The following is a 15,864-nucleotide window of genomic DNA, read 5'->3' as shown; positions in this document are numbered from 1 at the left end:
AGTGGCACAGAGGCATCAAAGTGGTGCGGAAAACGCCTTCGCCTCTACGCACTTTAGGCAGTCAAAATGTCCCCTGACATTCCGCTGCCACTGCGATTGCCGCATCGTTGCTTCCGCAATTCTACTTGGGATGGCCATTTGTCAAACCACAGCCAATTTTTTGTTCGCTTTGTAAAACACATCCCTTATGTAGTGCCCCATAATGGGGGAGGATTAAGGTAATAAGCAGCACTAAACTGCACTTTGCAGAATCGTGGCTTAATTTACACAATTTTTTACACCGCACTTTTCTTTCGCTTCAGAAAGGAGGAAATAAAATTGGCGGGGCTTAGCTTTGGTTAAGCCTGGCAGGTTGTGAAATCAAAAGCGCAGCGCCTGCAACCGAAGGAACGCAGTGCGCCGCGTCTACAGGTCACGCGTGGCTACCTGCCGCCGCTGCGCGATGAAAGCGTCTTGGAACGCAATGCGCCGCGTTTACAGGTCACGCGTGGCTACCGGCCGCCGCTGCGCGGCGACTCATAGCGTCTTCGGTAATTTTTTTATATTTTGTTTTTGTGGTTGTTGCGACTGAGAGAGACAAATCGTTGCAGCCTTGTATGTGCATGTCGGACGACATGGCTTGGCAGAAACGCGCAGCGTGGTTACGCCGGGACGACTGTGACGTGTTGTTGTTGTTGTGACTGAGAGAAGAATGGAAAGGAAATTGCACGGGCCTGCCAACTGGCTCCAGCCGAGCCACCACCGCTGCCACGTGCAGATAGAGGAGAGTTAAAAGATCAGAGGAAAGAGAAAAAGGAAAGAAAAGATTGGTTTGGTTTATTCGGGTTTAACGTCCCAAAGCGACTCAGGCTATGAGAGACGCCGTAGTGAAGGGCTCCGGAAATTTCGACCACCTGGGGTTCTTTAACGTGCACTGACATCGCACAGAGCACAAGCCTCTAGAATTTCGCCTCCATCGAAATTCAGCCGCTGCGGCCGAGTTCGATCAACAACGCGCGTCGCATCAACAGCTGCGTCCGCTGGAGCGGACGCTGCTGATAAAAACAGATAAGCGGCCGAAGCCGCGCTCGCCGAAGCGAGGACAGATACCAGCCGGGTCGGAGCCCGATATATCTCTGTCTGGCGTGACGTAATCATAGCGAGCGCCTCCTCGCGGCAGCGGCGCGCAGCTGCTGCTCGACGCACCGTGGTTACGCTGGGACGACCGAGACGAGACGAGTTGGGGCTCTGTCTCTCTCCGTCTGGCTTCACGTCACAGCGGAGGTCATGCTAAAGGTCAAACGTGGTTACACCGCCGGGTCGACGCTGAACGGCTCAAGCTGCGAGCAGTATTGCTTTCGCAATAATAGTGCGCCGGTCCGACGCGCTGATCAGACACGTGAGACAGACAGAAGCAGGCTGAGTGGATGCGTTTATTGTCGGCGACACCCGCAAAAAAGCACATACTATGACATTTCTTTCAGCCAGTCATCAAGTTCTTGGCGTAATCGACGGTTTTAATCAGGTAACGGACGTCCTTGGGCAGGTCATCGGCGGCACATTTCTGTAGAGACAAGAGCGGCAAATACGAAGAGGACTGGTATGAGTCAGGAGTCATCATACATGCCGCGCTTCCGGCTTTTCGGCCTTGGCTATACAAGTTAGAGCGAGTATTAAACTTCGAAATGTAGAGAAATATTTTGCTTTCTGGCGGCTGCCTGGCTTTGCAAAACAACCACTAGCGCTGCAAGCTGCTGTGGCAAGTAGCAATATTAGACAGCACCAGCTCTGTAAGATATTTTTCTTACTTTCGAGGACAATACATTACACATGTACCCTTAAATAAAAAGAGCAAAGACTCTCTATGCATGCACGCGCTCTCTATCTCCGCCTTTCTCCCCGCAACGTTATCGCTGCGCTGTGCTTTCTCGTAACCAAGTGAACAACCTGGCGATTGATCTCTGTCAGGTAAGATGGCCTCTACCTTCTTTTTCGCCATCATCTCTGAAGCAAATGCGAAAGCTACGGAGGTTTAGACGCAAGCGCATCGTTTTCTTAGGTTTCAATAGCCAAGGCCACGCAAGGTCTGCACACCGTCTGAAGAATTCCAATGGGGAATGGGACACGGTTATCATATCAGCCGATGGGAGGCGGCGGAGCAGGAATGAAGAAAGATGCAGGACAAGGCAGAATAGCGCGAGATACACAGGGACAAGAAAGTGGACGAGACACACACAGCGCTGTGTGTGTCTCGTACACTTTCTTGTCTCTGTGTAGCTCGCGCTGTTCTGCCTTGTGATCACCAACTAGCCCGCAATGTGTTATTTAAGGCTGTATGTGACAGACGGTAACGACTCGACCCGTCTAGAGCACGTCAGTGCTGTCACAACCACGACGTTCGGAGTCCTAAGCAGATCAATCAGCTGCCCTCGTTGCTAGTCACTGAACGGTACAAAACAACACATCAATCATTCATCAAAAAATATTCTTTCTAAAAGCATCCGTCTCAACTGCAGCTCAGTATCGGCTCTGAAATTCTTCTATGCAAACCACAACCCAGAAACACACCACAAGCAGTTCTTCCAACAGCGCATCTATAAACTATACGTCACAGCATACCGCTTTCATTAAGAAAATAATTAGGGCAACTCTCCTGTGCAAATTTTTAACAAACCGCTCGAGCTCATATTGGTGATCCGCCAAATCGTACATAATTAACAACCTACGATTTGCATCAACTTTAAAAGCACACAGTGTACTCCCTTTAAGGACAGTGCTGTATTATCCACTGTCAAGTGACTTGACCAAGCCTGTGTTCCAGGCCGCCAGGTTTAGAGGAAAATGAAGTAGGCATCATGCAAATCCAAGTCAATGTGTTCTTCACTCGGTACACAGAGGCGCCAGCACAGGGTGCAATGTAACCCTCCGAGGCGCTAATAGCATTTAAGAAGGGCACTCGGCTCCTTGCCCGATTTTCACAGAAGTCAGGAAATAAGCGACAGCGCTGCTTCCCGCTCCCAGCTTTGTCGGTGGCCTGCAGTTCTTCTCAGCGCTTATGTTCAAAGCAGTTAACCAACCAGCCCCAGCTTTATCTTCAGTCCTTACTCTCCCGAAGGGGCCATACAATACGGTAACACGAGTACGGTCGCAGAAAGATAATCATTCGGACCAACAGCGGCTTTTCCCGGCATAATGACAGCAGATGCAGTCTATCGCAATGTCACGTTAGGTATCTCCGCTGGGCCGCAGCGTTACATCTTGAGCGAATTCGGTCCCGGGAAGTATCTTCCGAGTTTGAACCTCAAGGGGATGGAACCCAGGTAATCCAGCCAGTATAAACCACTCAAGCAATAAAGCAAGCAATCATGCAAGCAGTCTGCGGCCAATATAATGGTGAGAAGAAGCTTGAATATCAGGATCGCTCCTCACGCGCGTTGACGCCCTCAAAACGACTAAATCCTCCAGTGGTAAAGGGTGTTATATCGATGACATTTGTTCATTCAAGCTTAACGTGTTGAATGCGAAACGTACGCCAGCAGTGCGTCATCATCATCAACGCCATCAGCGGGACTAGGCCTACTGCAGCGCAAATGCCTCTCCTATATCTCTACAATTAAACCTGTCCTTCCCTAGCTGCGGCCACCGTAAACCCACAATCTCATTCGACCCCCTAACTTGCTATCGCCCACTGCTGCGCTTGCCTTCTCTTAGAATCCAGTCAGTTATGCTTGAGGACCATCGCCTCTCTTCCCCTCACATTACATGCCCTGCCCAAGCCCATTTCTTCCTCTTGATTTCGACTAGGATGTCATTAACCCGCATTCATATACTTATCCACGCAATGTCAGCGAATCGCAGATTACTAAGGCATTCTCTATAATCTCTAATCCCCGACTGTTCCCAATCCAGGCCTTAGAATACCTCTGTAAGGAGGCGGTGTATAGCATTGGCAAGACAGTGTCTCCCTGCCTGACACCCTTCCTAATTTAGAATTTTATGGCTGACTTTATAGAGGACTATGGTGGCTCTGGCGCCGTTGTCACCCAGGATACAAAATGCAGTGTTAGAAGCCGAGGAATGTACGTTTTCTCCGCCGACTAGTGCTATGTGTATCTTTAGTTCACGTTCGGCCTAGGCATTCAGATGGCGCCCGGGCCGATACGCGCGGCTTCTTTTCTCTAAGAAGCGTGCAGAAGGACTGTCTTCGGAATTTGTTTCAAAAGCTCTCTTAACATATTTCTCGGTTGCTAACACAGGACAAATATTGCTCTTCGCTCCTAAAGTGCTCACTTCCATTCATGCATCTTATGCCTGCTTCTTCAAATTGCAGCAGCTGCGATGTTCTGGATTTTTACGTAATGTTATTTGTGCATAGCAATGTGGTGAGAGCCATATGTTTGCCGTCAGGAAATGTTGCTTGGCTTTAATGGGCTCCAATGCACTTGTTTGACTGTTGTCTCAATTCAAGGGGAGCACACACTGGCACTTGTAGAGAAAATCACTGCCTCCACTTTCTGAGGAATGGCATCCTCCCATGGAGACATTAGTTTTTTCAGCTCTTAATATGACTGTTGAAACATTGCGCAAGCGTTCACGTTACGGAATAGCCACCGTCTTCATGCTGAGTGTCAAAACAAAGGATGTCTCCCGAAATGATCCCAGTAAGGTTTTAAGCATGCAATTTCGTCCTACCAAGTGGCTTAATTTAGAAAAAACTTCTAGCAAGGCCATGTGGGAAAACACTTTTACTCGAAATGATGTAGATCCGGTCCCGAACTACGCGGACCATTTATTCACGGTGGTCAGTAAAGGTGTGAAGCCAGTTTGTGAGAAACCCATTTAATTGCAGACACAAACAGTAATTTAGCAATTTATTGCTGTCCTTATTACCGTATTGGTTATTCTGATCAATGTGTTAAACCAGGTACAAAAAATATTTATACTTTTATTTTCAAAAATGTATTAAGTGTGCATTTGACACTAGCTGCCGTAATTTTGAGTTTATTCACCGTAAGACAAACGGCTTTTCCAGTTATTTACCGAAGCACTTGATCTCTGCGGTGCACTGAATATTAACGAGACTATGAATATTAACGAGACTATGAGTATAATAGTGCAGTGACAAAAAAAACAATTGCGTACATAAAGGCATCTTTTGTGGAGTGTGAGGTTTGAACGGCCCGAAGTGACAGAGACTATGAAGGGCGACTTAGTAGAGAGCTCTAGCTAAATTTAGACCACCTGGGGTTTTTTAGTAAAATTGCGCTGACACCACACAGCGCAAGGGCGTTTTTTGTATTTTGCCTCATTGAAATACATGCGCAGTGGCCGGGATCAAACCCGTGACCATGCGGTCGGCAGCCGAACGCCGTAGCCACTTATGCACCACGGAACCTGTACGTATACGCATTATTTGCGACGAAAATAGCAATACGAAAAACTACTGTGCGATTGTAATTACCTTGGTTCATTGCAAAGCTACATATTTAAGAAATTAGTCACGAAGTTTCAATAAAAACTGTAGTTCAGCTAAGAGGACAATTTCGTTCGGTTTATGTGGCTTAACGTCCCAAAGAGACTTAGGCTACGAAGGATGCTGTAGCGGAAGTCCCCGAATAACTTTTAGCACGTGGGGCTCTTTAACGTGCATTGACATCGGACAGTGCACGGGCATCTCGTATTTCGCATGCATCGAAGAGCGACCGCCGCGGGGGCTAAATTCGCAATTGTAAGACAAAACAGAAAAAAGTGAGTTTTGAACAAACGCCAAAAAACATTGGGAGCAAATACGGATGTCATAAAGCCATATCACAAAGGGCTGAAATCCACCACATTTTAATGTGAGCTAATTCTTAGTGGCGCCTGTCGTAGTTTGAGCTCTTGCGGTAGCTAGCTTTTTCTTGACGAGTTTTTTGCAGCGTTGGTAGATTGATGCTGAGAGTTTTTTTCTAAATGTTCAATATTAAGATGAGAAAAGGCGACGATGATGATGATAAGATGATATTTCAATGCGCTACAGGTGCCATGTCAGACAGGCTTTAAATGAGTAAAGACCAGATTTGATTCCATTGCGCTTGAGGACGTCTACCGTGCGTTTATTACCATTGTTGAAATTACACATGCCACCATACAAACCAAACTTCAGTGTTGGTAGCATTCATAACCTTCAAAACGTCTACAGTCGCGTTTGTGCGCCTTTTATACATTAAATACAAGCAAGAATAGAGATAGATGATAATAAGAAATTTTTATTGACAAAGTGAACAACGAGCAAAAAGTACTTATTGATACCGAGAAAATTTATAATTATTTTTCTGTAAAACTTATACCTTTTGGTTTCGCTAGGTGAGCAGGTGGTTAGAAGTTTGGTTGCACCTTTTGAACGGTTTAAACTAAACACATAATCTGTGTGCAAAGTGACCTCAAACATTCATTCCTTTGTGGCAAAAGTGCGTTTCTGGTTCATCAAGTCAGTGTGTGTATATCATAATGATGACGAGAAAACGGCGGGACTAGAATAACTGCGTTGTTTATGTGGTAGTTTTGCGAATTCTGAAGCCCTCCCAGCTGTTTTTTGACACAATCGCACAATATTTTGAAGCTACAGATATCGCCAAAGATGCAGTGAAAAAGGGCAAATGTGCGCTTAAAATTTCGGTGGAAGCATGCGGTGCAAACCTACTTCTTTATGGATTGTTTCTCGCTTGTTCACTCAACTCGATTGTTCATTCGATGGTTACTAGATTGTTAGCTCTAAACGCAGCTGATATCTCACTTGGGGTATGATAATCATCAACCTGATTACGGCTACTGAAAGACAATATCCTTGCAATTAACCCAATGTTGTGCCATCTTATTCTCGCAGCATTACCATTCGCGACCACCCGGTTTACATTGTACCACTCCTTGCTACAATTCCCGTCGTTTCTTATCTGTTTGGATCTTTGTTTCAACTAGGAAATCATTAACTAGTGTTTGTTCCCTGCATCACTCTGATCTCCGCTTTTTCATACATTGCAGTGCTGTCGAGCGTTCTATTAGTTACCAATTTTCTACCCCTCATATGAGTAGCGGCACGATAGAACTCTTATATTCCTTCCTGGAGTAATACTGCAAATGTGCTAGTCATAACCTGACAGTGCCTGCAAAATGCACCTCACCCTATTCTGACTCCCGTAGTTGTTAGTCGATAGCGTAAAGGTCCCGTTTCGCACAAAACGCGGCGTATTCGGCGTGAGCTAAAATCTTCTTTGCTTTACGAGATATTGTGGCCGGGAAGCCCCCGCGGTGTGATCTACAAAGCTGTTTCAACAGATGGCACGAGAGCAGTATAAAGTCTTCGTTTGATTTCTTAGTGCGGAAGCTGCAAAGTGTAGTTACTTTTTTGGGAAAAAATTGTGTCATTCTGAACAAAGGACAGTGTACATGTCTGTGATAATAATGAAGCTAATAACCCGTGTTGGCACAGCTTAAGTGTCCTCATTTTTTTTCATTCTCTTGGTCTGGGTCAGAGGTTACCATCTGCACCACGTAGATGTTTTCGGTAACAGTGTCCTACTGCCTAGCGTAAACGTTGGTGCCCCTCCTAGACTAATGAATATTACTTTATTCATAACATTTTCGTCCCGCCTGTCTGGTTTGCCTGTGTAGATTCTTGATAATATGTTGCAGTTCACCCAAAGAAATACTTGCAAGATGATTTCATCAGGGAATTGGACAATAATAAAATTATTGTCAACAAATTTTTATCCCGAACTTTCACCAATTCACTTCTCTATACACGTCATGTAAGCACGCGCTGAGTAATACTGCACAAATTGTGCCGACCTGCCTGAAATCCTCCCTTTTTGGGATTTTATAGTATTGCCTTACAAAAGAATATGTGCAGCCGCTGTAAGCATTTTCGCTGCGTATATATAAATGTCTCTTTTGGATCCTAATTCCGCAGTGCTTGCATGACTTTCCAGCTTTCGACTGAGTAAGACACTTTCCCATACACATGAAGGCTAGTTGTATCATTGGTATACTCTTCACATTTCTCTGCGACCTGAAGGATGGTTTAAGAATGGTCGCTCGTATAGTAGAGATTTCAAAAGTGGGCCTGCTCTTTTGGCTAAAGTCTAAAGGTCGTCTAATTCTGCTATCAATTATTTTAGTAAACAGCTTTTAGGCAACGGCCAGTAACCTGATCAGCCTGTGGTTTCCCAAGTCCTTGGAGTCCCGCATTTTATGGATTAAGGGGATTGTACCATTCCTCAAAAATTCGGGAATGCTCGAGTTTGCTAAGCATTGCTTATACAGAGTGGCAATTTCTCTAGCTGTATCTCCCCGCCGTCCTACGACAGATCTGCATTTGCTTGATGCTCATCAGCCACTTTCCCTCTTTGCAGTAATTAAGAGGTTGTTTTTCCTTTCTCTTAAGCTGCCGGCGGGATGTACATTCATCCAGGTCAGTGCCTGCTTGACTATCGCTATGATTATTTCTGCTGTTGTATAAATTTATGCAGAATTCGCAGCTAGTCTAATTCTCATGTTATTATTAGTATTGACATTCCCATTCTTATTTCAATGTGTATATTAAATTTTTGTCTATTCCTTGTTTCCCTCCAACCCGCGTCTTTCGGGCTGCTGACCCGAAAGACGCGGGTTCGATCCCGGCCGCGGCGGTTGAATTTCTTCGGAGGAGAAATGCTAGAGGCCCGTGTACTGTGCGATGTCAGTGCACGTTAAAGAACCTCAGGTGGTTGAAATTTCCGGAGCCCTTCACTACGGCGTCTCTCATAGCCTTAGTCGCTTTGGGACGTTAAACGCCATAAACCATAAACCAACCTGTTCCTTGTTTCCTATCGACCCCATTTAGGCCTCCTTGGTTCTGCAGAGGATACTCAATTCGGTTCGTAATATTCTTGGTTATGTCGGCTACCTAACTATCAGTATGACTGATTACCTTTGACAATTTTCTCTGTTTTAATTTCGAGGTATTATAGAATTTTGCCTTCGCATTTCTTATGCACGTCTTTCGCCTCCAGAAGGAGCTGCTTGTATCCCGTCTAACCCTCCTACCACCTACTTCTACTGTGCGCTTCATAATGATAGCTGTGAGATTATCGTTAATTCCTGAGAAATTAACGCCGTCGTCGTCGGTTAAAGTTGAATATTTGTTCTGCAGGGGACTTCTGAATTCCTGTACATTTCCTCATATGGCTAACACGCTGGTCGGCTTGTTGATCCCTAGTTACTTCTGTCAACTACTTAGGCCTGGGACGTCTACATGCTGGACTACGCAAGTGTGGGAGCACAGTATTAAGTAGATTTTTATTTTAGTGTCGCCATTGGGGCTCTTCAAGTCCACTTCCTATTCTTTGCCTACCTTAGCACAGAATTCGCCGATTAGTGCAATTGACTACGCTTTTAAATTCCTATGATTCAAGATCTTCAAAGAGCGTTACCACTACCACGCCTTTATGATTGGATGTACTTGTTGTGGCTTCCACAACCTTCAACTTGTACCCCTCATTCAGCTTATATCTGATAACTGCGAATTTATTTTTAGTGCCGTAGAATTCTCCTATGTTGCCAGCTAAATCCTTATGGCTAGGAATCTCAGATCTCGCTCTCGGCGACATGCTGCACCACGATAACGCTGCACGAGCCCGTTCATTAACGTTTTATATGCTTCCTCTCTCATTCTGACTTCACTGAGTCCTGCAACATCCTAATCTGTGCCCTTTAATTCATAGGACCGCAAGTAAAGAAAGTCTTAGGAGCAATGCAGCGGGGGTAAGCGGCCGGTGTAGATAACTAACAGCAGATCTCTTAGAGGATGGGGGGGGGGGGGGAGATTGTGCTAGAAAAATTAGCCACTGTGTACATGCAATGTCTTGAGGCCTCGAGCGTACCACAAGCTCGGAAAAACGCTAACACTATCTAAATTCATAAGAAAGGAGACGAAAAAAGCTTGAAAAATTACAGATTGTAAAGGTTACTGTCAGCTGCCTAAAAGGTATTTACTAAGGTAATCACTAACAGGGTCACAACCACCTTAGACTTCAATCAAGCGAATGATCAGGCATGCTTCCGTAGAAGAGACCATATTCACGATAGCAATCAGGTTAAATAGAAATGCACAGAATGTAACGAACCCCTATATATAGCGTTCACTGATTAGGAGAAAGAATTTGCGCCAGTGGAAACCTCTAGTCATGCAGGTATTGCGCAGTCAAGGTGTAAAAGAATCGTGTGAAAATAGTAGAATATATCTATAAGGACTGCACAGTTACCATATTCCTTCACAAAGTCAGCAATAAAGTACCAGTAAGGAAGGATATCAAGCAGGGACGCACGATGTCGCCAATTCTATTCACCACTTTTTTACGGGACATGTTGCGAAGCCTGGATTGGAAACAGGTGAGGATAAGACTTAATGAAGAATACCTAAGTAATCTGCGATTTGCTGATGACTCTTCCTGACTAAGTCATTCAGGCGATGAGCTGCAAAGCTTGATGGGGAGTTAGACAGGCACAGCAGAAGGGTACGTCTTGAAATTCACATGTAGGGACCAAAAGTAATGTCCAACAGTCTTGCAAGGGAACAACAGTTCGCAATTAGTATTGAGGTGCTGGAAGTAGTAAAAAAAATGTCTACTTAGGGAAGGTAGTTCCCGCTGATCCAGACAGTCAGAAGGAAATAACTAGAAGGATCAGAATGGGGTTGAGCGCATATGGGAAGTTCTCTCAGATCATGAATGACAGTTTACCAATATCCCTCAAGAGAAAAGTATACTATACAACAGCTGTATCTAACCGGTACTCAGCTGTGGGGCAGAAACGTGGAGGCCAACGAAAAGGGTTCACCTTAAGTTAAAGAAACGCAGTGAGCTATGTAAACAAAAATCATGGGTGTAACGTTAAGGGAGCGCAAGTAGGAAGAGTGGGTAAAGAAACAAAAGCCGGTTAATGACATGCTAGCGAAAATAAAGAGGAAGAAATGGGGTTGGGCAAGGCATATTGGCAAGATAACTGCTGGTCATTAAGGGTAATGGAGTGGATTCCTAGGGAAGGCAAGCGTAGTAGGGGGCGGCAGAAAGTTAGGTGGATGGTTGAGATTAAGAAGTTTGCTGGGATACGGTGGCTGTAGGTCGCAAAGGACAGGGTTGATTGTACAGACATGCGAGAGGCCTTAGCTCTTCATTGGGCTTAGTAATGCTGATGATGATGCTGACGATGCTAGGCTGCGTTCACTGCATTAGGCAGTGGTCTTAATCATCACCATGCTCAGTTTCCATTTACTGCCTGTCCAGAGTCAGGGATTCTTAGCATCATGCGCTACATCACAGGTGTAATCGCCGCCCTGGTTAGTTGCTCGGCAGCCGCAGGGGAATGAGAGAAGAGTTTAATTTGCAGAAGAGGCTAAGCCAAGTACTAGAGCAGGGTGTGACCAAATCCTGTTGTGATGCGAGAGCGTGCTGTTAGTTCCGGTCGCCGAGATGAGGCCACACCTCTGGCTTAATTATTCAGTTCTCGCGAAAGACATACATTCTCTAAGATGAGAGCTAGAGAGGTACCTCCCACGGCCACACTTCTGTATCAATGTTATAATTTTTTTTGATCAGGTGGAAAATTCAGCCACACCGGAATCGCTAACAACGTGAGGCTTCGCTCTACATGTACAACATCGCTGGACCTGTTATCTTTTTTTTATCAAGTATTCATTAATATTTTATTCTTCATCAATTTTTACACAATATCTATTCCCTTTTTCTTATTTTATACATTTGTACTTCATATGTGGAATATTGTTTAACAAACAAAGTTTTGTTACAAGCTGTGCACTCTCCGAAAGAGATGGAAGTTTGTGTTTACAAACAACAAAACGCATTCCAAAGGCAGAACCGTTGCGCCCGCGTCGCTTGCAGACAAAGCAACTGTCACGGACAATTCGCGGACCTTTCACTTATTCGCGGAGCTGTGTTGCAAATTTGAGAAATATGTGCTTTAACAGACATCGAATTGCGGTGAACAGAAGAAGCTTTAAAGCCTTATTTCCTGCGGTGGCCAGTATTCATATAAATGAGCAAGAAAACATAACTAACCAGCTTGCAGTTTACGTACAGGAAAACGCGAACGACATATGCAGAAGGCTAGAGGTACAGGTGTATACGCTCGTGAACATTACCGAAAGCTCATTCACTTTCGAAACCAGTGAGAAACATATACTCACCATAGCCAAGTCAACGACCTTATCCCAGGACGAAGCTAAGTCTTCATTCTGTTAAGGAGATGGATCAGCAGTTGTAACGAACTTAGAAGCCGACTATCGAATCGGGCGTCTCCATAGGCAGTATGCAAAGAGCAAAGGAGTGAACACAGTTCGGGGATGGAACGCAGAGTTTGCGAAGCTGCGTGCGCAGCCGCAGTGGATGGAATGAAATATAAGAGCGGAATAATTTCGCCCGTTTTATCGACCAATGGCTCAAGTTTACATGTGCAACATAAAAAAGCCTACAGTTATAGTATATTAAGCAACTAAAACTGTCGTACGGCCACGTTTCAAATTTACTGCCTTCGCTCAGTTTTGTCCGTACGACAAATCAGGTGAACAGGTCCCCACTTACACAAAGTTGAATCTGCGACAGCTGTTCGGATCCTGTCCGGCGGTGAATTTGCGCAATTGAGCGGATTCCGACCGTAGTGAGAGGGGCCAACGTGCCCTACACAGCTCGGCTGTGATGCAAAGGCTTCAGAAGAACTCACATCACGAATGCAGCTTGAAGATCATTTGGTACCTAGTACGTGTACGCAAGTATTTAAAAGTACGGACGTCATCTTCAAAATCTATTAGGCCACTACAGGAGCTCCTAGTAGAAACCCTATGAGATTGAAACAACTGGGGATCGAATAGGCCGCTACAATATTCTGGGCTGAACTTATTAACGTACAAGTTTTCTATTCTTACTCAAGAGTTCCCTCTCAGGCAATCTCCATTCTCTTCCTGTTCGGTATTCGTAATAAAGAAGCGAAATGCCCCCCACAGCAGTGAAACCATAAGGGAATATAAGTGTTTACGGATTTCCTGTGCTGCAAAGATTTTCGCTTCCAAGCCTAGTTGAACGACCAGCTCATCTTTTTTTGTTTTTTTTTACTGTATTGGTGCTAGTATGCCTATTAGTAAAAACATCAGCGTATTTTAATCTGCCGCTTAAAGTAATGATCTCTCGGAAGCGTCGTAGCTTTTAGACGCAGAATATTTGTTAGAATCCCGTTCCTCGATGTTCGTGGAAAACACATTGGATCTCAGGGCTCGCAGGTGATTTTTACGTATGTTTCGCAGAGAGCGCTTGGCTATAAGATGAAATGGGCTGAACAAAGCTGAAACGCACATTTACTCCTGCCTATTAAAGTGCCTATATTTGCAGTTTGTGCAATAGCTGTCAGTAAGCGCTAAAGGAACGTGCGCGATTGAGGTACTTCACTCCGCGGGGATCACGGATTCGCCTCTCTCTGGCGCTAAAAGCGAGAACCCCTGGTATCCATTGGCTTTTCACGCCACCGTCGAACGCAGCTATCTACTAGAATCACACACTGTCTTCACTATGACAATATTAGACAAATACTCCCCCTTTCCCGTCCTGTTCCTGACAAATCTCTCACGGCACACGTCCAGCGAGTTCTTCGCCGCATCGGCGTACATAAACTCCTCAGCCTTGCTCCTTCATTTGTAGACCACCACCGTCCATTTTCTTTATTACCGTACAGACTCAAGCCGGATGCTAATTTGGAACATTACTTTTTCTTTTCATTCAACAGCTGCCATTCAGCCCCGAAATTAGCTATACCGCCATTCCTCAACCTACCGGAAAAGGATAGGTCTAGCAGGCGGGCCAGCTTGCTTTAATGAGGCTGGCACAGGATATCCTGGACACTTTGCGCTAGGTTGTGGAAAAGTTGTTTGTCTCAGTCGCGTCACTGTGGAGGTTGCTTTTGTGCACCATCTTTTTGGGCCATAGTTAATTCACATCAGAGGAGGTTTCAGTTAACCGACTCCCAGGAGTGGCTACTTTCCGAATGAATAAACCAACATTATGTGGCAGGGCGCGTGTACACAGGCTTGAGACAGTGCACGTGCGGTGCGATTCAGTTTGGGTTTGTGCTGCTATTCGCTCTGGATAAAGGTTTCCGGAGAAGGGGGAGCAACATAAAAGTCACGGGAGCGCGCACCTGCAATAGAATTGCGCTGCAAGCGCTATATCGAAAATAAATAACGAAGATAAGAATTGAGAATGTTGAAATTAGAAAAAAGGTGTGAAGTGACAGACATTATATATGTCTATGGGCGCTAAAAGTGGACGTTTTAAAAGGCCTTAGAGATTATCATAAACACAGGGAGCTGTATTGGCTGCCTCAATCAGCGAGGTAAGAAAAATTATTCATGAGAGAGCGTGACGTCACGCGGCCAGCCTTCGCAAGGCAAGTGCTCATGAAGACGTTCCCTCCCTCAGTTCTTCGCTCTCCGAGTGGTTCGCTAATGTTTTGATGGTCGGTATGTTTTAGCGCGCGCTTCTGCGCGGACCACGGCATTTGTGTCTACAGCAAGGAGGTTTATCTGCAGTCAGGTTCCATACGCGCCGGGGAGCGGTCATAGGTATCCCGACACGCCATTGCGTGGCGTGGTAAACTGGGAGACCGACTCTCTCCTTTTTGCTTTTACGGCTAGGCTTTAATGTTGTCTGCGGACGAGTCTTTCTGAGTTTTTCTGTACTCCATGGTTCTATAGTGTTTACGTGGAGGGCTCTACTGTTTTCACACAACAAGCTGTATTGAAACGTTTGGCGAAATTTTGCTAGTGTCGTTGCTATTGGCCGCGCTATCTTCCTACTTCTTTTCCTTGCAGTCCCTGTCACGGCAGGCGAGCTTTGTCAGAAAGGCCGAGCAACCAAGCATGGCGCATGCTTAAGCTCCGACAGCATTCCCCGCCCCACTTTCATAACCTCCTCCCCATACCTCAAGACAGGTTTCTGCGCCCTGCAACTCTGACATTATCAACAGAAGGCTTTCAGCCAACACTGGACTGGCCTGTGGTGCGCAGGGTAGAGTACTGGCATACAGGGAACAGGCATTCCAGGCCACATCCAGAGTTACAGAACACTCCGTCCCCCGTCAACACTTCGCATCACTGCACCTTGTGCTGAAATTTGTGCGTACACAACCGTAAACAGACGGCAAACTTCTCTTTCTTGAGGCACTTGAAAACCTTACCTTCAAAGTATAAGATTTTATTTTTGGGGAACCATCTGCGTTTCTTTTTGCTTTCTTTCAGGAGTCGCCGCAGGCACTAAAAAAGCAGTCCTGAGAAGTTCTGTGCGTGATCAAATTTTTCACTGCTGACAGTGTTTCGGGCTGCGGGTGAGGATGCAGGCAGCGGTCACGAGGTGGATGAACTGTGCACAAAAACAGTTCAGTGCTCTCAGACCAACGATCTCCGGGGTGGAGCTGTTTGTGCGTCTTCTTCAGAGCTGGGAGGGGTGTTGAACGAACGCTTGGGATCCTCGCAATGAGTAAGGATATATTTATGGCGTATAGATATGACTACTTAGTCTTATCATCGGCTTCGAAGTTCAGCTTACTATAATGTACTTAAGGTGGGCCCTTCTGCCGACGAATGGTTGAACGAGATGGTCTGCGCAACAGATTGCACAGTTAACCTCGTTACCAGATATAGGAATTAGAGTGTTTTTTTCTATCACCGCCGGAGATTAGATATGAACTCTTTATTGCAATTGAGCGATTGTGTGTGCCTGCAATATCCCGCCACTGCTGTTCTACTCTCCTTTTCTTACGAAGTTCACACCGCAGGCATCAGCAAGAGCAGTAAGTTGCCTTTTTTAA

General features: G+C 45.5%; 1 protein-coding gene across 1 annotated transcript in view; it reads right to left on the bottom strand.

Moving 5' to 3' along the window:
• Window positions 1–1,426: 1,426 nt before the first annotated feature.
• Window positions 1,427–15,864, bottom strand: part of LOC149370298 (uncharacterized) — a 50,376-nt gene continuing 35,938 nt past the window's right edge. Inside the window, exons 5-6 of the mRNA XM_089583012.1 lie at window positions 12,200–12,247; window positions 1,427–1,543 (exon numbers count right to left, since the gene is read on the bottom strand). Coding sequence (XP_089439138.1) covers window positions 1,460–1,543; window positions 12,200–12,247 — 132 coding nt within the window. The 3' untranslated portion in view covers window positions 1,427–1,459. The remainder of the gene's footprint in view (window positions 1,544–12,199; window positions 12,248–15,864) is intronic.

Source organism: Amblyomma mixtum, chromosome 1, assembly GCF_055824585.1.
Source record: "Amblyomma mixtum isolate Tamu chromosome 1, ASM5582458v1, whole genome shotgun sequence".
NCBI classification, from domain to species: Eukaryota; Metazoa; Arthropoda; class Arachnida; order Ixodida; family Ixodidae; genus Amblyomma; species Amblyomma mixtum.
This window is presented reverse-complemented; position numbering and strand designations above follow the sequence as displayed.